This window comes from Delphinapterus leucas, chromosome 3, assembly GCF_059928025.1.
Source record: "Delphinapterus leucas isolate spDelLeu-1000000601 "Yukka" chromosome 3, BTC_Dleu_Yukka2, whole genome shotgun sequence".
Classification (NCBI taxonomy): Eukaryota; Metazoa; Chordata; class Mammalia; order Artiodactyla; family Monodontidae; genus Delphinapterus; species Delphinapterus leucas.
Genome location: NC_143131.1, coordinates 78647832 through 78671560, shown reverse-complemented (window position 1 = coordinate 78671560; position 23729 = coordinate 78647832). Strand labels below are relative to the sequence as shown.

Genomic DNA, 23729 nt, shown 5'->3' with positions numbered 1-23729 from the left:
GGTAATCTGAAGAGATTAATTTAATGTGTTGATGAATTGGTAGCTAATTGGCCTCAGTGGTTTGCTTCCCTCTAGTGTCGCCTCCCTGGTCAAACAGACTGCGTTTAGTTGTGGGGTCATTTTAGCCAAAGGAAAGTTGTGTTTCCCAAGCAAGGCTTGAAACTGCTGTTTGCAAATCGTTCATAGTTTTGTTTCAACATTTCTGACATTGCTGCTAATATTTAGTCATGCAGCCAAGCATCTACCGAGTGCATGCTTATGAGCCTGAATTTCCTGTCACTGAGCATAACTTTTTAAAAAATTATTGTTTTTTTTAATTTCTGCCACTGAACCAGTTTTTCTTCTTCATTTTGACGTCAACCCCTCCTCACTCTGTTCTTTCACCATCTTTTCCTGGCTTCACTTGCCTCCTCTCCTTCCTGGAGCCCACCATTTGCTGTTTCAGCCATGTGTCAGTCTGGAGTCCCTTGGGCTTCTGACTGCCGCCACTTGGCTTGCCCATCCTCAGCCCCAGAACCACTCCCCATGAGGCCCCCAACGCCAGCGTTCCCCTGAAGATGTGTCCCTCCTTCTGGCCAAGGTTAACCCCACTGCCTGGCCCTCTGTCCCCTACCCTCAGCTCTGTCTCTGACCTTGCACTAGCAAGCATCCACTCTCTCACTATATTTTCCTCCCTCAACTTCCTGTAAAAAAAAAAAGTACACAACGCTCCCTCATATTAAAGATACTTTTTTCTCTGCCCTGCTATTTCCTTAAGCTATTGCCCTATCGCTTTCTCACTTCCCTTTCTCCTGGCGAAGCTCTTTTAAGGCTACTCTATACTGCTTTTCTCCACTCCCTTACTGCCCAATCACTGCTTTAAAAATTAAACATAAAAGTGATACATGCATATGGCAAAGAGTCAATGAAGAAGGTATAACATGGAATAAAAAGCTCCTTCTTGGGAGGAAGAAATGAATAAGCAGAGCACAGAGGATTCCTAGAGCAGTGAAACTACTCTGTAGGGTAGATACACGTCATTATACATTTGTCCAAACTTGTAAAACGCACACCACCAAGAGAGAACCCTAGTGTAAACTATGGGCTTTGTGTGATTATGATGTGTCAGTGTGGGTTCACCAGTTGTAACACATGGGTGTGGATGTTGATAATGGGGGAGGCTGTGTACGTGTAGAGGCAGGAAGAATATGGGAAACCTCTGTACCTTCCTCTCAAATTTTTTGGTAAACTTAAAACTGCTCTAAAAAAACAAAGTCTATTAAAAAAAAAAAACTAAAAAGGTCCCATAACTAAAGTAGGATTCACAGTCACCCTGGGGGCAAAGGGCACATGAAACAGACTCCTTTTTTCCTTTATGGAAGGCTCAAGGGAACAACACTTATTCACATACCCACATATTGTACACACACACACACGCCTCAAACTGCCTCACTCCTTCCCATATGTCAGCTCTGAAGACCTTTAGGCTGAAGGTTGAACATACCCTGTGTTAGCAGAAGCCCTACTGCCACCTGCAAATGGTGCTGGAGTAGTTGACTATCAAGTCCCCTGTTGCATGTGGGGTGAGGCCCAGGGTGCCTAGGCCTTCATATCAGTTCTTCATCGCAGAACAACAAATTACCTCAAAACTTATCTGCCTAAAACAACAGGCATTTATTATCTCACACAGTGTTTGAGGGTCAACAGTCCAGGGACAATTAGGTGGCTCAGGGTCTGTCAGAAGATTGCAGTCAAGCTGTTGGCTGAGGCTGCTGTCATCTAAAGCAGGGCTGGAGGACCCACTTCCAAGATGGCTCACTCAATGGCTGTTGACTGGAGGCCTCAGTTCTTTGCCTCATGGACCGCTACATGGGGCTGCTTGAGTGTCCTCACACTGCAGCAGTTGTAAGGCAGAGTAACTGATCCAAGAAAGAGCGAGGAAGAAGCCACAGTGTCTTTTATGTCCTAACTCAAAAGTCATGCACATCATTTCACTCTATCCCGTTGGTACATACAGGTCAGCCCTATGCAGTGTGAGATGGAACTACACAGGACATGCATTCCAGGAGGCCAGCGTCACCAGGGGCCAGCTTGGACACCACCCTTCCACGGCTTTACCACCGCACTTCTGCCCGGGTCCTAGTGTCCCACCAGTCCTTGCTGGTTCTTGGCTGGCATCCTACTTCTTCTGGCAGGGTCGGCCTCAAACTGTCACCTGAATAGTGATCATTGTGACTTTAAATACTTTTATATTGTTTGAAACTCTTACAGGGAGAATGTGTTTTATATTTTAAAATATTTTCAAAATAAAATACTACCGACTTGATCAAGTTACCCTACCCTCCTCTGATTGCTAGTCATTTTCCTAAAGATAACTGAAGAAATTAATTAATCAATTGATTGATTAATAGGGTCCTGAGTTGCTTTTCAGAAAAACAATATATATTGCTTTTATATACTGTACTGTGTGTATATATATACATATTATGCATTATATATATGATATATTTTATATACACACATCTGCACATATATATACTTTAAAATTTTATGCAAATGGAATTGCATGCTGTTCCGACCCTACTTTTTTAAAAAGTTCACTAATATATCCTGGCACACGTATTTGGGAACAGTGGCTGCTCCTGGTGAGAGGATCTAAGCAGCTGGGAAATGGGGGTGAAGGAGCAACTTTGCTTTCACTGTCTACTAATACCATCTTGTATTATTAGAATTTTGTAATATGTCCTCATATTGCCTATTTAGATCACTTAAAATTATATATCTTGAAGACCTTTCCATATTAGGACATACATATATAACTCATGTTTTAATGACTTCAAAGTAACCAGTTATACAGGTTACCATGATTTGTATAATTAATTCCTATTCCTGAGTGTTTGGGTGGTTCTTAGGTTTTTAGGGTTGTTGTTATTACCAACAATGCCACAAGGAAAATCCTCATACATACAACTTGTAATGCTTTGTTGACATTTCCTCTCTTCCTGCTTCCAGACTTTTCCTCTTGCACAGTCTGTACACAGATGTCGTGATGGCTCCTTTTTGATTGCTCATCCTTGCATGTTGAGTTTTTCTAGTCAAGCACTTGCAGGACGGGCAGGTGGAGGGCTGTGTGCACTGCAGTCCCTCTTCCGTGCGCTGCCATTGGGACAGGCTGCTTCCAGCACGTGGCTTGTATGTGAGCGTCCAGATTCATCCGCATCTTCTGCTTCTCAGGAACAACCTGGGTGCAGAGTAGCCCCTACCATCCCCATACCCCGCTCCTGCTGGAGAAAGGAATTTGGGTTTTACACCTCAGTGGGAGCCCGTTCCCTTAAAGAGGTGAACTTGGCCAAGTTTTTCTGAGATCTAAGGGTCCTGTCTCCACTTCTTCCACCACTCCTGTTCTATCTCACTGCTTTTGGCATGACTTCTGCCAATTTTGTGTCGTACACGTACATAGCAACAAGCAAACAAAAAGCACCCCAAAGGTATGCAGGAAGTAGGTTTTCCTCTCATCCTTGAGACGCATTCAGTCCCCAAGTCACCCCCAAGAGTCAGTCTCTGCTCCCCATTTCTTGTGTGTCCCTCTAGAGATAGTCTATACATATTCAGATATATGAAGCTGCAAAAAACTAACCTGGGGTGTTTTTATTTTTCACTGACTGTGACTTCCTACTGTGCTCTGTCCAACATCCCTTCTCTGCCGGATGGGCAGAAGATGAACAGATCCCATAGCTTTCTGTTTGCCTTTAGTTATTAAGAGTCTCATCTAATTCAGTTTAAAATTCCAATCTCGGGCTTCCCTGGTGGCGCAGTGGTTGAGAGTCCGCCTGCCGATGCAGGGGACACAGATTCGTGCCCCGGTCCGGGAAGATCCCACATGCCGCGGAGCGGCTGGGCCTGTGAGCCATGGCCGCTGAGCCTGCGCGTCCGGAGCCTGTGCTCCGCAACAGGAGAGGCCGCAACAGTGAGGGGCCCGCATACCGCAAAAAAAAAAAAAAAAATCCAATCTCATATCAGCTCAAACTCCACCCCCGTTGCTGGCTGGGGAACCTGCAGCAGGCATATCTACTCCTTCACTCCTGACCCAGTCCAGCTCTTGGGGTGGACACGGGAGGGACATGATCGGCTCTATGAGATCTCTCCCCATCTTTTTTCAAGGCTGGGGACTGAGAGGGACGAGAGGGAAGGAAGGCAAATATCTCTTAGTGGCTTACATTGTGGTCCGCTCCCTGTGAATGGTCACAGCTCCCTGGCCAGCACTAGCCCTTGGTGATGTGTTGTGAGTGGCTAGCACCCTAATGCAGGCTCTCTGGGGCTCACAGGTAAGGTCTTCAGGGAGAGCTCCTCCCACACAGCTTCCCCAGTGTGGGAGATCCAGCTGCAGGTTAACTGCTTCCAACCTCCTCAGGTCCCTGCTGCTACAACAAGACGGCTCAGTGCTGTCACCCTTCCTGGTGTTCATTCACCCCAGGGGAAACTCACACATCTTCTTTGAGCCAGGCCCTGCCATCTCTCCCGAGGCTCTTCGCCCTCCTCGGTAGGCACCAAGGTACTGACAACCTGAGCAGCTGACCAACTGGCAAGTGAGGTACCAGTCTCCCTTGTTGCAGGTACATGCCAATCTTTAAGAATGCTTCTCTTGGAGCCCTTCTCACTTGGCTTGGAGGAGGAAAAGGAAACACACCCAACATTCTTTTCTAGGCCCCCAGGGTCGGGGGAGGTGGTGGGGAGAGCATGCTGATCATGGGGTCAGTTCCGTCGTCCTTCGGCAAGCCCTGAAAAGGAAGTCTCACCAGCTGTTGGTGGCTTTCTATAGCAGGTGCAGTATTTACCCTTCTTCATCCCCAGCTCTGGCCTTCCCAATTCTAGTGCAAAAAGAAAGTCCCACTCAACATACCATTTCTTTGTACACAAGTGATGATAGATAGCGTACTGCTGCCATCCTGCTGCATCTTAATAAGAGACTGTCCCAAACCAGTTCACATGTGTCTGCCTCTTCATGGGACATTCCCTGGCTGTCCAGTGATTGAGACTTCGCCTTCCAATGCAAGGGGTGCGGGTTCGATCCCTGGTTGGGGAGCTAAGATCCCACATGCCTCACAGCCAAAAAACCAAAACATAAAACAGAAGCAATATTGTAACAAATTCTATAAAGACTTTAAAAATGGTCCACATCAAAAAAAAATGTCACAGTCTTCCATCATATTCCTATATTATTACTAAATTAGTGCACACCGATGGGTATTCAAGTTGAGCACTCATCAGTGTTTTCTTTTGTACTGACATCAAGGGAATTAGCAAGAAATAAAGCCAGCTTGTAGACTGTTCAGGGGAGTGGATGTGTATCAACAAGAGGTATCCAGATAAAAGCTAGACTAGAACTTAGGTGATAACAGGAATGTCTAATTTGCGTCGTAGGGTGAGTTCGCCATAGGTCCAGTTAAGCTTTCTGGGCTTTACCAGCTTTGTGGAATCAAGCTGAGCTTCAAGGAGTGAGTTGGCACTCAGGCCACCAGCTGCGGGAGAGACACGGCTAAGAGACTTCAATATGAAAGAAGAAATGTGCTCAGGTGTGCTCTCAGAAAAGCCTGGCAATGTGATTTTATCTTCACTCCCATTTGGAACCACTATGTTCTTTGTCCCAAGCAAAGCTGTGATTGTCTCTCACATGATGTCCTTGCACACACCTGCTGCTTTCTTCCTCGTCCTGGCCCTATAATCCGCATGAAAGTATCAAATGTTCCCTCCTACTTGAAAGTTGTGTTCGGGTGGGGCGTGGGCATTTGCTTCACAGCCAGGAGCAGGCTCCACCCTCTGTGGGAGATGCCCAGCGTTCCTTCCATTGATTCCAATCCCTGCCTGTTCTGCGGAGGGGCCCTAGGGCAGGCTGAATGAGCACGGCAGAAAAATGCCCTGGCGGGGATGCCAGCACGCGACAGGGCTAGTGTAGGTGGCCTTTGAGGCCCCTTCCAGACTGACGCTGGCCTTCCTCTAAGACCAGGGGCTTTGCTGGGCAGAGCAAAGCAGAGAGCGCCTGCTTTGGGCTCAGACACGCCTGGGCTTGAATCCCAAGTCTATCGCTGGAGGGCCTTGGACAGCCTCCAAACCTGCCAGGGGCTGCTCTCCTACCTGCAAACGGCAGGTATACAGAGGGGATACTTATCAGATAGATATCATTTTGATAACCTGCCTTCGGAAAGAAGGAAGTGACAGATCTGAAACCGCTGAAAACATTTAGGCTTGGAAGGCATTGCGTCAAAAAAGTGGATACAACCATCTATTCGACAGCAGAAGCTGTCATCCTTTATTTCAGGGTTTTCAGCTTCATTTGACTAAACAAGATAAAGTCCCTGCTGGCGGCTCTCTGCTTCCACGAAGTTTGTCCTGGGAGCTGGCGGTTGCCTCTCCCACGTCCGTGTTCCCCTTCCTCCTCCCAGCTTTGCCCAGGAGTCCAGTCCTCCCCAGCATGGCCCCCGCCCTCAGGAGAGGCTAAACTGTCTCCACTCCAGGCATGGGCCTACTCTCTCCAAAAGTGTGGTCATTCCATGTGCTAATGTGTGTCAGGAATGAGCCTTTGAGGCAAAGCAGACCGACACCACCAGGTGAGGTTTGGGAAATCTTCAGAAGTGACCCTCTCTCACTTCCCCTGGACATTGCTGTTCACAGAGATGAGGGATTCCACCGCCAGGCTGAGGGTGAAGCCATCACGTGGACAAGGGCAGGGGAATGGAGCTGAGGCCTATCAACTGTGCCAGCCCCGAAGCTGCGCTACTTCAGACTTTTGTTTTTTTTGAATATTATTAGTTAAGCCAGTTTGAGTTGGGGTTTCTGTTCCTTACAGCCAAAGGCATCCTAGCACATACAGGAATGATGGACTAGTCCAGAAAATCCCTTCACCTCCGATGTAGCTACCTTGGGAAGGAGGCACCAGTGAAAAGCAGACCCCTGCTCTTGATGGTGAAAGGTGGGTGTTAGTCGATAAAATCAGAGTGCCACGTATGACAGAGAGTAAGGCGGGTCGATTATCCAACAGCTGTGCTGTCTCTTTTTGCTGGCCCAGAGAACTCAGGTATCAAGCACACATCAGTGGGCTTAGGGGAGAGAGGCCCTAACCTTGGGGAGGGTACGTGAACCAGTTCCAGCCCAGGAAGTATAACGGGAGTGTGCTGAGGGGAAGGCATGGAGGAGGGATGCTCTACCTGTGTCACCCCCTGCCGGGGCCACCCTCTTCCTCCTACCTTTGAACACAGTTATGTGAGGACGGATGTTTGGACCAGCTGCAGCCAACCTGCAGCCATGAGGGGAGGACCAAGACAATCTCAGATACACCCACCCAGAGCCCTGGATCCCTGAGCCTCTGAGCCTGCCTCCTACCTCCAACTTCCTGATAGCCAAGAAAATCAACCCTCTAATGAAAACTGGTTTAAACTGGGTATTTTGTTTCTTTCTACCTAAAATATCCAAGCTGATAAACCCGGTTAGAGGCTGGAGCTATAAAAGCAGGAGTTATCATATTTTGCTTGTTTCTACGACGCTCTGAAGTCTAAATCTATGTGCTTTCTCTCAAAGTACCCTAGAACCCCTTAGAGGGAATCCAAGTCACAGCCCAAGGGGAATCCTTCACCTTTCATCTTTCCCCAATCACAACCATCCCAAAGGAGACAGGCCAGATGCCCTGTGAAATATCCTACCTCGGCACCAAGAGTTGGGAAAAGAGAGAAACATAATGCCACTTCCTTCCTGCTGTCCCTAATAAAGAGATTCCTAATAAACGGCTCAGTTTGGTTTGCCTGACATGATTCGGTTGAGGAGAGCTCAAGAGAAAGCCCTCCCATGAAGCCAATAGAAAGAGTAAGAGCTGCATGTGGTGAAACACTTGGAAAGGTAAAGGATACAGTCTTGAGCTCAAATGATAGCAAGAAACCTCAGTGGGTCCCAGGGACTCTCAAGGCACCAGTATCAGTGGGTGACATGCTATATCGAACTGAGCCTGGATCTTAGAAAAGGTGGCAACTTTTGGAGAGACTTCCCAAGTATATGGTGGAGCCTATTGGAAAGCAGCCTCTACTCCTGACCTTGGTTGAACTTCAAGTCCTTCAAGTCAGGGACCCTCTCCTTATTCCTCTAGTCAGTTTGGGATCCAAAGTATCTACCTTTCAAAGTCGCTGTGAGGATTAGAGATGATGTATGTAAAGCTCCTAGCACTGAGCCTGGCACACAATAGGTCCGTAGTAAATGGGAGCTGTAGTATTTCTGAGTTCAGCACCGAGCAGCCGCCCTCAGCGGTAGAAGGTGAGGGACCACAGTTAGGGTCAGCATCAGTGTCTCCTGAGGTCAAATTGGAGTTAGAGTCTACAGTGAGAGTCAGATTGGTGCTCTGTGGTCAAATCTAGAGAGATCCAGAGAGAGAGCATCAAACAAGATAGACTCTGAAAACGGGCACAGCCACACACCAGAATCTTCATGTGTCTGAGGCTGGAAAGGGTTGCTGGCAACGTGGTTCATTCACCTGAACTCCTGCAGGTGCACGTAGACAGGGCCAAGGGCAGCCATGATGAGTCTAGAGGTCTTGAGGGCAGCTCAGAGCACCGGCAGCCCATCACCCACTGAGCTGCCCTTCTGCACACTCCAAGCCTTGTGGAAGCCAGGACCAGTCCCAGGGTGAGCCTTGAAGGACCCTAAATGCTTACCTGCTTCAAAGCATCCCTACCACTCCTTCTGTGGTCAAATTGCATTTGGCCACTCACTGTGCTAAATGGAAGATGTCACAATATGCTGAATTCATCAAACATTGAACTGCAAATCTACTCGTGCCTAGAATATATCTATTACTGCCCCTCACTGCCTATATGTAAAGTCCTTAGTCTTCAGTTTGGTAAAAGACACCCATGATCCGCCTGCTCTCCAGCTGTCTCTCTCCTCTCTCCCCACCTCGAACCCTTAATGCTCTATTCACACGTGACTACACATAACACCAAGTGCCCTCTATGTCGTTCTTGCACTTCCTGTTCCCTCTGCCTGAAGTGCACTTCCCTACCTTGTAGACTCCAAAACATCTCCTCTCTCAAGATTCAGCCTAGCTCATCTTTGTCTACCTTTCCCTAAGCACCCTCCAGGCGGGAATGACCAGTCTCTTTTGGTCACCCTCATTCCCACACATACTTCTATTATACTACCTAGAATACTTTATAACACTGGGTTCATTTTCCATGTCTGTATTGTCTCCCCTAGACTATAAAGTCCTAAGGGCTGGGGCTGCATGTGATCTTTGTGTCTGGCCCAGAGGCGCTGATTCATGTTTGTAGGGTGGATGCATGGGTGGATGGATAAGGACCAGTGTGCATCTGGCCTCTGGTAATACAGGGATAAAAGCTCTTTCCCTGCCCTCAGGGAGCTCACTGTAGACGACAGAAAAAGAGTAAAAAAGAACAATGAAATGGCATGAGTCAGGGTACAGCATGTTATGTGAGCTCAGCTGAGGGGCACCCAACCCAGCAGGGAAAAGAGATCTGTGTTCAGGGGTACTTCCTAGAGGAGTCAAGCTATGATCTGGGTCGTGTTGGACCAGCAGGAGTCCGCCACACAGAAATGGGGGCTGGGGCACCATGGACAGAGAGGGGAGCAGGTGCAAAGGCTCAGACTCGAGATAGCTGTGGGATAAAGGAGAAATGTGGGGCAAAGGCAGTGACATGGCTAAGGCAGGGAGGACCAATCACACAGGGCCATATTCCCACTAGGGAATCTGGAGTTTATCCTGGAGAAAAATGGAAGTTTCCTAAGAAAAAGAGAGAACGTGACAGGATGTACATACATAAAGATCATCCCAGCAGCCGTGTCAGGCCAGGCAATGAGGTCAAGGTGGAGATTCTAACAAGATCCGGCAAAGAACTGATGAGGGCTGGCCCAAGGCAGGGGCCATCAGACTGGGGAGCTACTTAGGAGGCAAAATTGTTAGAGGTTGGTCACTCTGCATAAATAAAAAGCAGGGAGCAGGGGAAGAAGCAGCAGTCAAGATGCCTCCCAGGTTCCTGCCCTGGCTGATGGATAGACGACAGTACTCCCGGGAGGATAAGCAGGGATGGAAGAGACAGGAGGTTGCCTTCCATTTTGGTCACGCAGAGGCTGAGATGCCTGAGGAACCCCAAGTGGGTCTTCTCAGTAGGCAATGAACTATCAATTCCTGAGGCTTAGGAAAGAGTTCTGGATGAGAAAAATAAATGTGGAGCTCATCAACAAAAAGATGATAGCCACCTTTCTGGAGCCACGTGTGCAGACAAAATCTTTCAAGGAGGGTGTACACAGAGTGAGAAGAGGACCAAGCCCCAGGATATACCCCATGTGCAGGCAAAACTGAGGAAGAGGCTGAGACAGAATACCCAGAGACACAGGAAGGAGAAAGAGATCAAGCTGCAAAGGACATTGGGAACAAGAGAGCTGGGGGGAGGAGGGGAAATGGAGAGACAGTGATCTATGGGGTCAAATCCTGCAAAGCGGGCAAGTGAGCAAAAGAGCCTGAAAAATGCTCATTTGTGGCCAGATTGTCCCAGCCCTCAACAGCCTGCGGTACAAATGAGATCGCATTAATAGTAATAGCCCGTATTTCACATTTCACATGGATCACTAGCTTGTTGCCAACTATTTGCAGAGCGGGACCTCCACTGCCTTGAAAAACGTCCTTGCTTCCCAGTATTTCTGGGAGTGCCTGGGGGGTGCACAAGCCCAAGAAGAGTCCTCATGTCTCTTCCACACACACCCCCTCTTGATGTCCACAGCACTCCAGGACGGCAGCCCCCATGGTGGCTGCCCACCCTGAAATACCCCCGAGATCCATGGGTTCCATCTCCTGATGTGCCAAAGCTATAAACTTTCATGATGTTAACGCAACAGAGTATTCTATGCTTTGAATTCTCCACTGAAGTGAAGCCACGGCATTTTCTGAAAAGTGGAGAAGACTCCCCCTCTTTGCCATCTGTTTTTGTTCCAAGTCTCATGAAAAGGCCTTCTTCAGCTGTGTCCCGTGGCCATCTGTCCTAAGGCTTCAGACACCAGTCCCTGGGCCTCAGCTGTAGGGCAGACAACAGAAGCCCTCTCCTCCTGCACCCTGATCTCTGCCCCAGGTACCCAACCCTCCAGGGACCCTATGCAAACAGATCCTTTGGGAGTTTCACTCCACCAGTTTATCAGAAACTCCACACCCACACTTCTGGGTTAGTCTCAGGCAGGACACCTGGCTGCAAGGTGATTTAGCAACGTGGTGGTCATGATTGACGTTGGCCAAAGGAGTTTCAGCAGAACGGTTGAGAAGGAGGTCAGACTGCACTGAGGTGAGGAGAGGATGGGAGGTGGGTCAAGTTCAGATGGCAAACATAACAGCAAGTCCTATGAGACCTGGCTTTTCGGGAAGGGCAGGAAAGCAGGGTCAAGGAGATGGAAGGTGGTGGTGGTGGTTTGTAACAAGGCAGAGACTTGACCAGAGTCACATGCTGAGGAAAAAGAGCCAGCAGAGCGGGAGAGGCTACGCCCAGACGCTGAGAAGAAAGCGGTTCGGAGGGAAGTGCCCGGCGCGAGGCGTGCTGCGGACCCTTGCGCGGGAGAGAAGAAGGCGGCCCTGAGGAGGCCCCGGGATTCAGCGAGGGGCCCGGCCACAGGAGTCCGAGCGAAAGGACGAAACGAAGAGAGACGACAAGGACTCTGCCAGGAGCTTATTCGGGAGAAAATGAAGCTGCAAGTCCCAAGACTGAGTGGACCCGTCACCTCAGGCCTCCCGCCCCAGCACATTCTTTCTGGTGCCAGAGATCTCGTATCTTAGTGCCTCTCTGTGACTCAGAATCTGGGATTCTTGCTTTGCCATTTAATTTTAGTAATAATTAGAGCTGCTTCCGGGAGTCAATTTTCTTCCCTTCTCTCAATCATGCTATGCTTAGGATTCTGACGTGACAATCAGTGAAGGTGTGCAGCTCCAGCCTGGGCCCTAGTTTCAGTGGAAAACCTCCTGGGGAAAAGGATAGTTCCCTTTTCAAGGAGGTGGTTTTCCTTTTTTCCTTGCTTTGTTTATTTAACTTACTGCACATGGAGGGGTCAGAACTGGCCCTAGAATAAAAGACTTCGCTCACCCCACTTGGGAGCATGGGCACCACAGGGAAGAGCATCAGGTCCTAAGCGTCTTACCACACTCAGGTGAATGTGAGAAGTGGGTTATTACACCCCTTAGACTCACAACAGTGAAAACCAAGGGTCACACACAAAGGGTCAAACAGAGAAAAAGACCTTCATTGGACCTGCAGTTTGAAATTTGGGTTTGTGTTGCAATTCACTTCCATGCTAAAGTGCAGTTCAAGGGTCACAAACTCAAATGCTTAGGGACGCACAGCAGGTGTCTGGAAGGCGTGAGCCAGCCCGGCGGGGGGCAGGCAGTGGCATACCTGAGCCGCTGTCTGCCCTACCCAAAGAACAACAACTCCTCAGCCCCAGCTGCTGCCACAAATGAAGACGACCTGACTTTTCAGAGAGAGGTCGCGGGTCCAGATTCTTTTGTGAAATCTCCAGATGTTTAAAAGTGGGGAACTAATTCCACTGAACAGTGACCACGACAAACAGTGCAGGCCAAGCAAGACGGCACACAAAGTCACCATCTGAATTTCACTCCTTCTAAAGAGATTTCAGCGCATTCTGTTTCTTGAATGATTCTGTTTGCATGTGTTTTTAGAAACTGTGTCTGAGACAACAAAGGTTTGACTCTGCCTTCTCCGCCCCCTCCCTGGGGCTGGGCTGCACACTTTCTGCTTCCCCAGAGAGTGACAAGACTCTGTTCCCTTCCCAAGAGCAGGCGCTCCCGAAAGGGCTGAGGACAATGACACCCTGGACATAGCTACTGGACACACCAGCGGGCGTTCCTCCGAAGCTCTAGCTGCTGAATCACTCCAGACTGAAATGACTTCAGGACTGGCCCTTTAAAAATCGAGCGCGCTACCGGGCAAACTCCTCCTCCAGGGAGGTTCCTTTAAATAAGAGCCAGCTGGCCAGGGCCCCGCTTTTCTCCCCAGCGATACCTGCAATCGAGGTTTCCTCCCCAGGAGATAGCAGCCTGTGAGCATGGCTCAAGCATTTGTGAACAGCAAAATCCAGCCTGGGAAGGTAGTTGTGTTCATCAAGCCCACCTGCCCCTACAGCAGTAGGGCCCAGGAGCTCCTCAGCCACTTGCCCTTCAAACAAGGGCTTTTGGAATTTGTCGATATCACAGCCCGCAGTGACACCAACGAGATTCAAGATTATTTGCAACAGCTCACCGGAGCCAGAACGGTGAGCCTGGGGTTTCCTTCTAAAAGGCTGGGGAGGAGGCTCCCAGATTCCTTTTTCTTGTCGGGGCTGTGAACGTGGTACGCCTGTGCCTTTCTCTAGGACACCGCTAAGGTTCTGTCACTCCAGGCGGCTGGAGGGCTGTGCAGGTGGGGGAGGGCGCCTGAGAGAGGACACTGCTTCCTTGAATGGACGGCTGGACTTCGGCCAACGGTGCTCAGATCAGAGGAGGGAGCACAGCTGACTGTGTTGGGCGCCAGGGGCAGCGGGCCCAGCAGCTGCCCAGGAGTCACTGAGGAACTATCTGGACTCTTTGTTTTAAGCACTGACAGTCTGCGCTTGCAGGGCTGGGGTGGAAGGAGGGATGCAGGGGCCATGTGTGATCGGTGCAAGAATCGCGTGCACTCTTTGCATTCACAGGGCCAAGTGGGATTTGCTGTCCTTCCATCTTTTCTCTAGGCTCTCTTTAACCTTCATCTAAATCGCTCATTCTTCCCTATCTTATCTAACTCCTCCCTCTGGAAAAATCTAACGGCTCATTATTGCTCCTTAATCTAAATTATGGGATGTTTCCAGGCCTGTTAGGGAGTCCAGAGGCCAGAGCTCCGGATGGCTCTCACAATGGTTTGCTGTGTGATCCGGGTAAGTCACCAGCTCTGTGACTCTCAGGGACCTCCTGGCTGCAGCACCAGACTGGAGGAGGTGACCACTACATCCCTTCTTGCTATAAGTAGACAGTGGGACCCTAAGAACCGCTGTCCTTTACGTGAACAGCCTTCCTCTTTCTCAGCACCCACGGCTTCCCAGTGAGATAGCCAGCCGACCAGATCCCCAGCATCAGTTCAGGTGCTGGGGCGGGGGCATGGTGGTAAGTTCTGTCCCACCAGATCACCCAAACTCCCTTTCAGGGCGCACATTCTAGGACACAGGGTTTGCAGAAGCACATATCCTAGCTCAGGTTTAGTTTGACTTACCGTGTTCTTTCTGGCTTCTCAGTGTAAAGCCTGGGAGGCTGTTCTTCCCGCCTCTCCAGTCAGAAATCAGCCTTCTGGTGCAGAAAAAGGCAAAACACGCTACCCCCATTGCTTCCAGGGCCCCTGCTGTGAGCTGAGGACCCTCGTCTCTGGAAGGAGGGAAAGGGCAGTGTAAGTACGGCTGTGGACCCCGCTGTGAGGCATCCCTCTGGGCCAGCGGTTCCCAAATGTTGCTGCTCATTAGAATCACCTGAAGAGCTTTTAAAAAAAAAAATTCCCAATGCCCAAGTCACACCGCATGCCAATTAAATCACAATATGGGAGGTGGCAGCTAGGCATCAGTAGTTTTAAAGATCCCTAGGACATGGATACAAACATTGAGTTATAAGATGAATAAGTTCTGGGGATGCAACGTCCAGCATGGTGACTATAGTTAGTAATACTGTATCGTATGCTTGCAGTTTACTACGAGATTAGATCTCAGGTTTTCTCACCACACACACGTGCAAATGGTAGCTGTGAGGTTATGGGTATGTTAATTAACTTGATTGCGGTAATCATTTCTTAATGTAGTATATGTGTATCAGACCATGACATTGTACCCCTTAAATACACACGTATTTATCTGTCAGTTATACCTCAAAAAATCCGGAAGTGAAAATAGAGTTTATCTCCTGTCAAAAAAATAAAAAGGTAATTCTAATTTGCAACCAGGTTTGGGAGCTACATCTTTCAGCCCGGCAGCACCTATTCTCTAGCAGGAAAAACCACTTCACGCATTCATTCAACACCTGTTTTTTCAATTCATTGTAAAGCAACACTTTTTCTTCTAGTGGTCTTTTAAGTTTGTTTTTGAATTTTTCAAAATACTTTTCACAGGTTCTTGAGTCCTGAATGACATTCCTCCAAGGGAAAAAACAAACCCTTTGAAGTTGTATACTTCATGATCCCGAACAGTGAAGGGTTTCTATTAGAAGAGACTGGAAACCTTGAGAGCTGTCGCTATCTTGCTTATCCTGGGATGCCTGTGTGCTGTGCAAATAGTAGGAGCCCAGCAAGACTTAATTGGTTACAGAGACGTAGGCCTTCTATCAGGCCATGTACTGGAGAAACTGGTTCTGGTTTCGCCATAGCCACAGCTGCTAGATCAGTGCATTCACTTATTCCTTTTCCTGATGTTCTTTCTTTATGTAAATCCAAGTTTCTGACCTCTATCATTTTCCTTTTCTCTGAAGAACGTCTTTGAATGTTCCTTACGAGGCAGATCTTTGGGCAACAAATTCCCTCAATTTTTGTTTGTTTGAGAAAGTCTTTTTCTCCTTTGGTTTTGAAGGATAATTTTGCTAGATACAACAAATATTTTTAAGCACCTACTACACTAGGCACTTTTCTGGACATTGGAAATACTGCCATGAACAGAACAAACAAAAATGACTGCCTTTGTGGAACTTACATTCTAGTAAATGCAATTAATAAAATAGTATGTTGGAAGGTGGTAAGTGATGTGTGCTATGGAGAAAAAAACAGGCAGGAAAGGCAGGTGGGCTGTAGGCAGCAAGGTACGGTTTTAAATGGAGTCATCAGGGCCTCACTGATTTTAGCAGATCTCTAAAGGGAGTGAAGGAGCAAGGCATGCACAAATGTAGGGGTAGGGCATTTCATGCAGTGGGAACAGCAAGTGCTAAGGTCCTGGGGTAGAAGTATGCCTGGCAAGGAGGCCTCCATGGGTGGAACATTATGAGTCAGGAGGAGATGAGGTCCGACAGATCACGCGGTATAGGTTGGCGAGGCCTTTCAAGCTATCACACGGAGTGTGCTTGTGACGGGAGATGAGATGCCACCGAAGGGTTTTGAGCAGAGGAATAACCCTATCTGACTTGATTTTGAAAGGGTCGCTCCAGTGGCTGTGGGGAAAGAGACTACAGGAAGGCCAGGGTGAGGGTTGAAGCTGGGAGACCTCTGGAGGCTAGAGCAGTAATTCAGATGAGAAAAGATGGTGGCTTGTACCAGGGAGTAGCCAAGGAGGTGCTGCAGAGTGTTGGGAGCCTCTGAGTAACACCAGAGTGCAGGAGATGCCACCTAGCTGAAGCTGGGGCTGGAGAAAGCTCCGGGAGAGGAAGGGCCCCAGAATTCCCAAGCTTGCTTTTATGGTGGCAGCTCGCTGCTTCCTGGCAGTAACAGACTCAAGCTCCTCCGAAGAGGCGGATGGGCCAGGAGGGGAGGGCACGGAGGACGAGTCTCCCTTCCTCAGCTGCATCAACAGCTTCCTGTTTTGTCACCACAGCCTCCCACACTGTCCTGCTGCCAACTGATCACACTGACCAGAGCCAACTGTTGCCTAGCCTAGAGGGTGGGTGTGAGGGCAACAGGGCCTTTCAGCTCTCAGGCAAGCCAGCTTGCGTGCCAGATGGTCTGCACAGAAGTCCGCCCTGATCATGTTTCAGGGCCTGCCTCAGGTGGCTGGGGGCTGCTGCAGAGCTGTGTGTTCCCAAAGCCTCAGTTACCGCAGGAGGAATGAACCACTATCAGTGCCAACCAGTGGTTTGCAGATGTGACCGCTGAGAGTCAGCATCACCTGGGAACTTGTCAAAATGCAAATTCTTGAGCCCCAGCCTGGATCTCCTGTATCAGAAATGTGTGGGGAAGGAGTAGAAACCTATGTTTTAACAAGCCCTCTGCAGTTCTGATGCCGGGTTCAAGTTTGAGAACAGCTATCTGAGGAGAAGACTCCTTACTCCTCAGGGCCTTCTCTCGAAATAACTGAACTCAAACCCCCTGGGCCAGCACCCTGGCCAAAGGTGGAGATGTGGCAAGTGGCAAGAGGAGTGACCATTGCTCAATTCTTTCTGAAAATAACAGAATTGACAGAAGTTCAAGAATGAATACATCTCGTCCTTATTTAAAGCTCAGATGAGTTTTACTCATTTAGGTAATGGCTTCAACAGAAGGATCCCTGTATTAGAATTACATTAGAATTACATTAGGATTCTGTTTTATTTACCATTGCAACTGACCACAGCCAACTGTTCCTGGGGAGATAGAAGCCAAAAGGCCCCCAGCAATTTGAGAGGTGTTTTATTTTCCCTAAAATGGCCAGATCCAGGGGGAAAGTTAGGTTTCTGACCTCGTATTTCTGCATATTCTTTCAGCTAGTAAAAAAGCAGTGCTGCCTTGGTGGCGCGTCCATTTGCAAAGTCCCCACACAGGCGTGCAGTGCAGGTGGGACAGGCGTCACCTTCTGTGACTGAGGTGGACATTACCAGGCTTTCTCGCCAGAACACAGTCCTGTGTGCTCTTCCCCACTCTTGGGACATAGGAAATTGCCATGGCAATGGAGTGTAGGAGTCTTTCAATTGGGGGCCTTAATTTTTAAAGCCTACTTCCACTCAGACCCCCTTCTTAATAAAAATAAGGTAAGGACTTACCTGAAATAATCCTGCCCTTTTTCTCAACTCTCACACTTAAAAAAAAAAAATTTCATCTGAACATGCACCCCAATGTTCATAGCAGCATTATTGACAGTTTCCAAGATATGGAAGTCACCTAAGTGTCCATCAACAGATGAATGGATAAAGAAGATGGGGTGTATATATATATATATATATATATAATGGAATATTACTCAGCCATAAAAAAGAACGAAATAATGCCATTTGCAACAACATGGATGGACCTAGAGGGTATTATGCTAAGTGAAATAATTCAGACAGAGAAAGACAAATACTATATAATATCACTTATATGTGGAATCTGAAAAAATACAACAAATTAGTGAATACAACAAAAAAGAAGCAGACTCACAGATATAGAGAACAAATCAGTGGTTACCAGTGGAGAGAGGGAAGGGAAGAGGGGCAATACAGGGGTAGGAGATTAAGAGGTACAAACTATTATATATAAAATAAGCGACAAGAATATGTTGTATAACACAGAGAATATAGCCAATATTTTATAATAAGTGGAATATAATTTATAAAAATTGTGAATCACTGTGTTGTACACCTGAAACTTATATTGTACATCAACTATACCTCAATTTAAAAATGCATCTGAATTACTATGCCTTCTGAGGAAAGTCGAAAGCTTTGAAAATATTCTTGCCGCCTTCTGTCTTTCACCTCTCCTGCCCCTTCTGGTATGTTCCTAGTGTTCTGGGACAGGACCTGCTTGCTCCTGACCACTCAGGGTACCCGCATTGTGGTTGTTTCTTCACTGCCAGTCAGCCTTTCTGTAACATCCCTGGCCTGGAATTTGCCTGAGCCACAGTGAAAAGACTTCCTCCTCTCCTCCTTCCAAGAGCCGTCTAGAACCCTGGAACACGCCTTACCTAGCAGCAGGGAGGGAGCCTGAGTGTGACTCAAGATGAACATGTTCAGCAGGTAGAATGACTGTGTCAGCCTGGCTGACCCTGGGCCACCCACCCATGCCAGGTGTGAAACCAAAGCAGATGCATGTCCTTGCTCCCAGGGCTGCAGCACTTAAACATCTTATGATGGGCCAGGTATTAGAGAAGGAGATTCAGACACTACCACCCCTTCCCCAGCTGAGGACAGAGCTCACAGATGAGAGAGACGACTCTAATAAACTGTGAGTCTAAAATCAGAGACAGAGAACTGATGCAAATACTTTTCCAGCTGTACTTAGAGACAGACTCCTTCCTGGTTGCCATGGCTCAGTTTAAGGGCTCAGGTGTGGTCCCAGCTGTAGGGAAACCAGAATTCAATCAGGGTGGTCCAGCTGCGGCCAACCAAAACTCTTTCCCTGAAACAGAGTAAAATTTTTAAATCCCTTTGACAAGTTAGACAATCTCACACACACAGAACATTCTATTTGAAAAGCATCTTAGCTTAAGAAGGTTCTTGAATGAATAATTTTATATGTATAATAAAGTTCCGCTCTGAAAGAGTATACATGAGGAGGTTGTGAAGTGATCTGAAAAGCTTTGGATCATGGGAAATATTTAGAGGAAGGATAAAATGTCTAATCTAATAATGATGTTCTCTAAATGTCCTGGCTTGTTTGCTTTTTTAGGTACCTCGGGTCTTCATCGGTCAAGAGTGCATAGGTGGATGCAATGATCTAGTAAATATGCATGAGAAAGGGGAGCTGTTGACAAGGCTAAAGCAAATTGGAGCTCTACAATAATTATAGGTGAGTGACAGGTGGGACGCCGGGCCAGGAACACTGGGAGATGGTGGAATTGTACCGCCACGTTTTATTACAATCTAGGAAGGCACTCTGGATAGGGAAAGAATGATCAGGGGTGATTTGAGGAACTGTGATGTCATGTATGAGTTTCCCATTTTACAAATGGGTTAATTTCATCAATGGGAGGAAAGCTTTTCACTCAACCTTCATTTAACAAATATTTATTTAGCACTTACTATGTGCCAGACACTGTACGAGGCACTGGGAATACAGAGATGAACAAAAAGATAACATGGAACTTATATTCTAGAGAGGTAGACCGATCCAAAACAAGTAAATTCCTGAAACAAATGAATAATTTGATAGAACATGGCAGGGGGATGGGGAGCAAATTAAGCTAATGTAGTAAGGGAAGGCCTTTTTCAGAGGGGCTGGTTGAGCTGAGACCTGATTGACAACAGGGAGACGGCCATGTACAGATGAAGCAGAAGGGCTTTTCGGGCAGAAGGAATAATAGCGAGTACAAAGGCCCTGAGGTGACAAGTATGGAATATTCAAGGAACTGAAAGCAAGACAGATCAGACTGAGTGAAGCGCAGAAAGAAGGAAAAGTAGTAACAAATGTGGGCAAGGACCAGAGCACAAGGCCATGGGAAGCAACCTAGATTATTCTAAGTGCAATGTGAAATCAAGGTAAGTTTTGCTTTACCTGTGTTCACGCTGCAAATCCATTCAATCTAATTGGCTTCCCAAATGACAAAACAGAGTTTTCTAAAATTGTAACCTAAAGGAGATCTTTGACTGAATGGAAAACCACAGGGTGATGAATTCTTCAGAAAGGAAGCAAGATACCTTTGGGGTCTGATGGACTCCCCTCCCCGCAGCTCTTGTTAGTGCAAGCTAGCTTCTAAGCAGGCCAATTGCACTGACTCACACGTGGAAAGACTCTGTTTTAGCCAAAGGAGAAAGGGGTTCAAATTAAAATGTTCTTTGAAGAGTATTTATTGCCCACTAATTAATAATTAACCCTTGAGCAATGAGTATGTATAATTTGTGGTGGTTACTCAGAATAGCAACAGGAAGTGACAAAACAAAGTCTGAAAAATGCAACTGAATCCCTTGAAATAAAATAGTCAATGTTATAAACTTTTAATCACAATTCTACAACATCATCCCCTCAAATAAACACTGTGTCTGTTTGGGTTAGCTTTCTGGCCTCACCCCATGCACAAAGCACTCAAAACCCAATTAACTGCTGTACCAAATGTTTCCTTTTCTGGAACACTCTTTAGCAATTTAGGCTTAGATGAGAATGAAAGAAAACTTACAACTTTCCTGGGAAGGTGGGAAACACCATTTCCCCAGCTACCTCTATGTTGGCATGGGCACTAGAGTCCGCCATATTCCCCAGGTCTCTTTATCTGCATTGTCCTTCAGTATATTATACTCTCAGTATTCTACTGGCAACTTGCATCTCAAGGCTATCTGTAACCGATTATGCTTAAACAGCAAGAGTAAATGTTCTGGTAATGAAAGGGAAATGAGAGGAATTGATCTTTTCCAAGAAAATCCAATTCTTTGTATTTTTTCCTAGCAGAGCAGACCCCAGGCTGATATCCCCCTTGAGAGCTGGATGGCATTGCAGATAACGACAGCACTTCCTTATGGATGGACCTGGGGCTACGTTTACCCAGCTACAGCAACTGTTTACTTAAAAGTTTGAAATATGTTAATGCAAATAAAATGGGTGGGGGGCATTTTGGGGGCAAAAAACAGCTTTTTCTTCTTTTGACTCAGTATTAAAAGGGGACCAACTTGCCCAAAACAACAGGTCTGAGAAGTTCAATGGGTGTCTCAGGTTTCTTGTGGATTGGCCCTTTGGTTTCCAAAAAGACAAGATATGCTTAGGATTCACTCACTGACCCAAAAGATGTTCCTTCTCTTTGGCACATGTTCCTTACTACGTGTTCTCCACATGCTGGGGCTCCTCTACCTCAACACCAGTGTTTCTCAACCAAGTATATCCCAGACCTCCTGGGTTGAATCTATAGTTGGTTTTCTGCTACTGTCCAAAGATTATTTTGTTGAGTTTGACTTTATAGAATGTGCATTATGAAATCAATAGATATTCTGAATATGCTTTTTCAAAGGGTATCTCCCTAGCCACCACCCCCACCCCACCTCCTACGCCCTCCTACTGTGAGAATCACTGCCGTGAACCAGTTTTCTGAACCGTGACAACTCATAGACCTCATAGGAAATATTCAACAATTCCGTGAAGGGTCTGAGCACGCAGTCTGAGAGACGCCACTGAAAAGTTAAGCACAGTTGGTCTTCATTTTGGGCCACAGGGATCAGAGGTATAAATGCAGATGCTACGATCACGTGGTAACACTCTGTTATGTAACATGGTTGTCCAGGGAATCCTGAACAAGTGTGTATTAATTTGTTTATAAGCAAAAGTAAAACATAAGGGCTTCCCTGGTGGCAAGTGGTTGAGTCCGCCTGCCGATGCAGGGGACACGGGTTCGTGCCCTGGTCCGGGAAGATCCCACATGCCGCGGAGCGGCTGGGCCCGTGAGCCAAGGCCACTGAGCCTGCACGTCCGGAGCCTGTGCTCCTCAACGGGAGAGGCCACAACAGGGAGAGGCCCGCATACAGCAAACAACAAAAAAAAGTAAAACATAAAATTTTAAATGTTACATAGAAAACTTGTATCCCCACCTCCAAGAATATGTCTGTGAAAGTAGCCAAATTTGGGAAACTCTGTTCTAAATGATTTTCTCTCTCCCCTTTCTTTCCCCCTCACTCTATGAAAACTTAAGAATTCCTTATTGTGAAAGTTATTCTAGAATTGCAAGATTAAGTTAATTTCCCTCTGTAGTCTCTGGTATGAATGGTTAATTTCTTCTCTAATAAAGAAGTACCCATGGATCACACAGTGATTTTTGTCCAATTCTTTTCTACGTTCTCAAGACCTTAAGGAATGTGATTATTGCAGAATATACCAATTTAAAGTTTTTTCATGTTCATCCCCTGCAGGCACATGCTATTGTCCTTCATTGAGTATAAACGGTTGGTGTAATTTTGTAAATTTCATAATTTGAATATGTCAACACTGGCCTATTGAATAATGTTTAGGATTCAGTAATAGTCTTTTTCATACCACATTCCATTTTCCTATTTCTCTCCTAATGCTTCCTCTCCCTTCCCTTATGCACCCCACCTCTGGAGGCTGTGCAGTGTGCAAACTGCACAGTCCCTGATCACCTCCCGACCGCTTGCCTGCTCTTTCTTTCACATTTCTATGTCCTTGCTCATTGTGTTCCTTCCTCCTGAGATACCCTTTCTTATCCTTTGTTCTTCTTTCAAACCCTGCCTTCAAGGCCTGATTTACAGACTCTCCCCTCTGGACCTGCCCTCTCCTCTCACTGCCTCTTGACTAAAAAAAGTCATTGCTCCTTCTTCTGTAATCTTAAAACATCAGGCTGTATTGTAGTTAATCATCTGTACTGGTCTCTCACCACATTCAGAAATACTCAAAGGCAGTAGCCTCGACGTAAAAACCTTCATATGCCCAGTTTCTAGCACAGAGGTTCTATTTTATCAAAGCAATACATGCGTGTGGTTTAAAATGTCAAACAACGCTACAACACTACTCGACCCCTCCCAAACCCCAGTCCTGGCCACACATTTATCAGTGTCATAGGTATTTAAGCTATTTAGAAATACTGTAAAATGTATTAGACACATATAAGAATATACAGAATGCATAGTTCTATTTAAATGAACACCCATGTAATCTGCTTCCAAAGTTAAGAAGTAAAGCACCCATATAACAGTGTGCTTCCAGAGGACTGATAAAGTACCTTAGAGGCCCAGGACTTCCCTGGTGGTCCAAGATCCCACATGCCGAAAGATTAAAAAAAAAAAAAAAAAGTACTGTAGAGGCCCATGTGCCCCCTCCCAATGTATCCCCTTCCTCCCTTCACAGAGATGATCTCTAGTTCATTTTGTTGTAATCATTCTGATCCTTTATAGTTTTACTTCCTACAATATCCCTCAGCAATACATTTTAGTTTTGAAAAGCAATAGCAAACACCAACCTAGCTGTGTAAGGAAAGGGCAATATTCTCACCATCAGATGAAGGGCCCCAGGAGAAGATAAGCTGAACAGAGGCTCTGAGTCATAGATTAGCTTCTGTTTCCCTGGGAGTTTACCAGAGGGGTATTCCCAAATGAGTCTTTGGAAACACTGGGCAACCCATGGCTGGGGAGGTTACTGTATGAACAGGTACTGGGCATCCCCCAGAAATATGTAATGGAAATG

General features: G+C 46.9%; 1 protein-coding gene across 4 annotated transcripts; it reads left to right on the top strand.

Annotated features, from left to right (window-relative positions):
* The first annotated feature begins 12839 nt into the window (after positions 1-12839).
* GLRX (glutaredoxin) lies at positions 12840-22338 on the top strand. 4 transcript variants are annotated; one of them, XM_089909123.1, is made up of 3 exons: positions 12840-13281; positions 14275-14423; positions 18400-19216. In XM_089909123.1, exons 1-3 carry the CDS (start codon positions 13075-13077, stop codon positions 18509-18511), a joined length of 468 nt encoding a protein of 155 aa, XP_089765249.1. In that variant the 5' UTR covers positions 12840-13074; the 3' UTR covers positions 18512-19216. The 4 variants fall into 4 exon arrangements, with proteins under 4 accessions (XP_089765249.1, XP_089765250.1, XP_022448229.1 ...); XM_089909124.1 differs by lacking the exon at positions 18400-19216 and adding an exon at positions 19284-19389 and having other exon boundaries at positions 12850-13281; XM_022592521.3 differs by lacking the exons at positions 14275-14423; positions 18400-19216 and adding exons at positions 19284-19403; positions 20994-22338 and having other exon boundaries at positions 12891-13281.
* The last annotated feature ends 1391 nt before the right edge of the window (positions 22339-23729 follow it).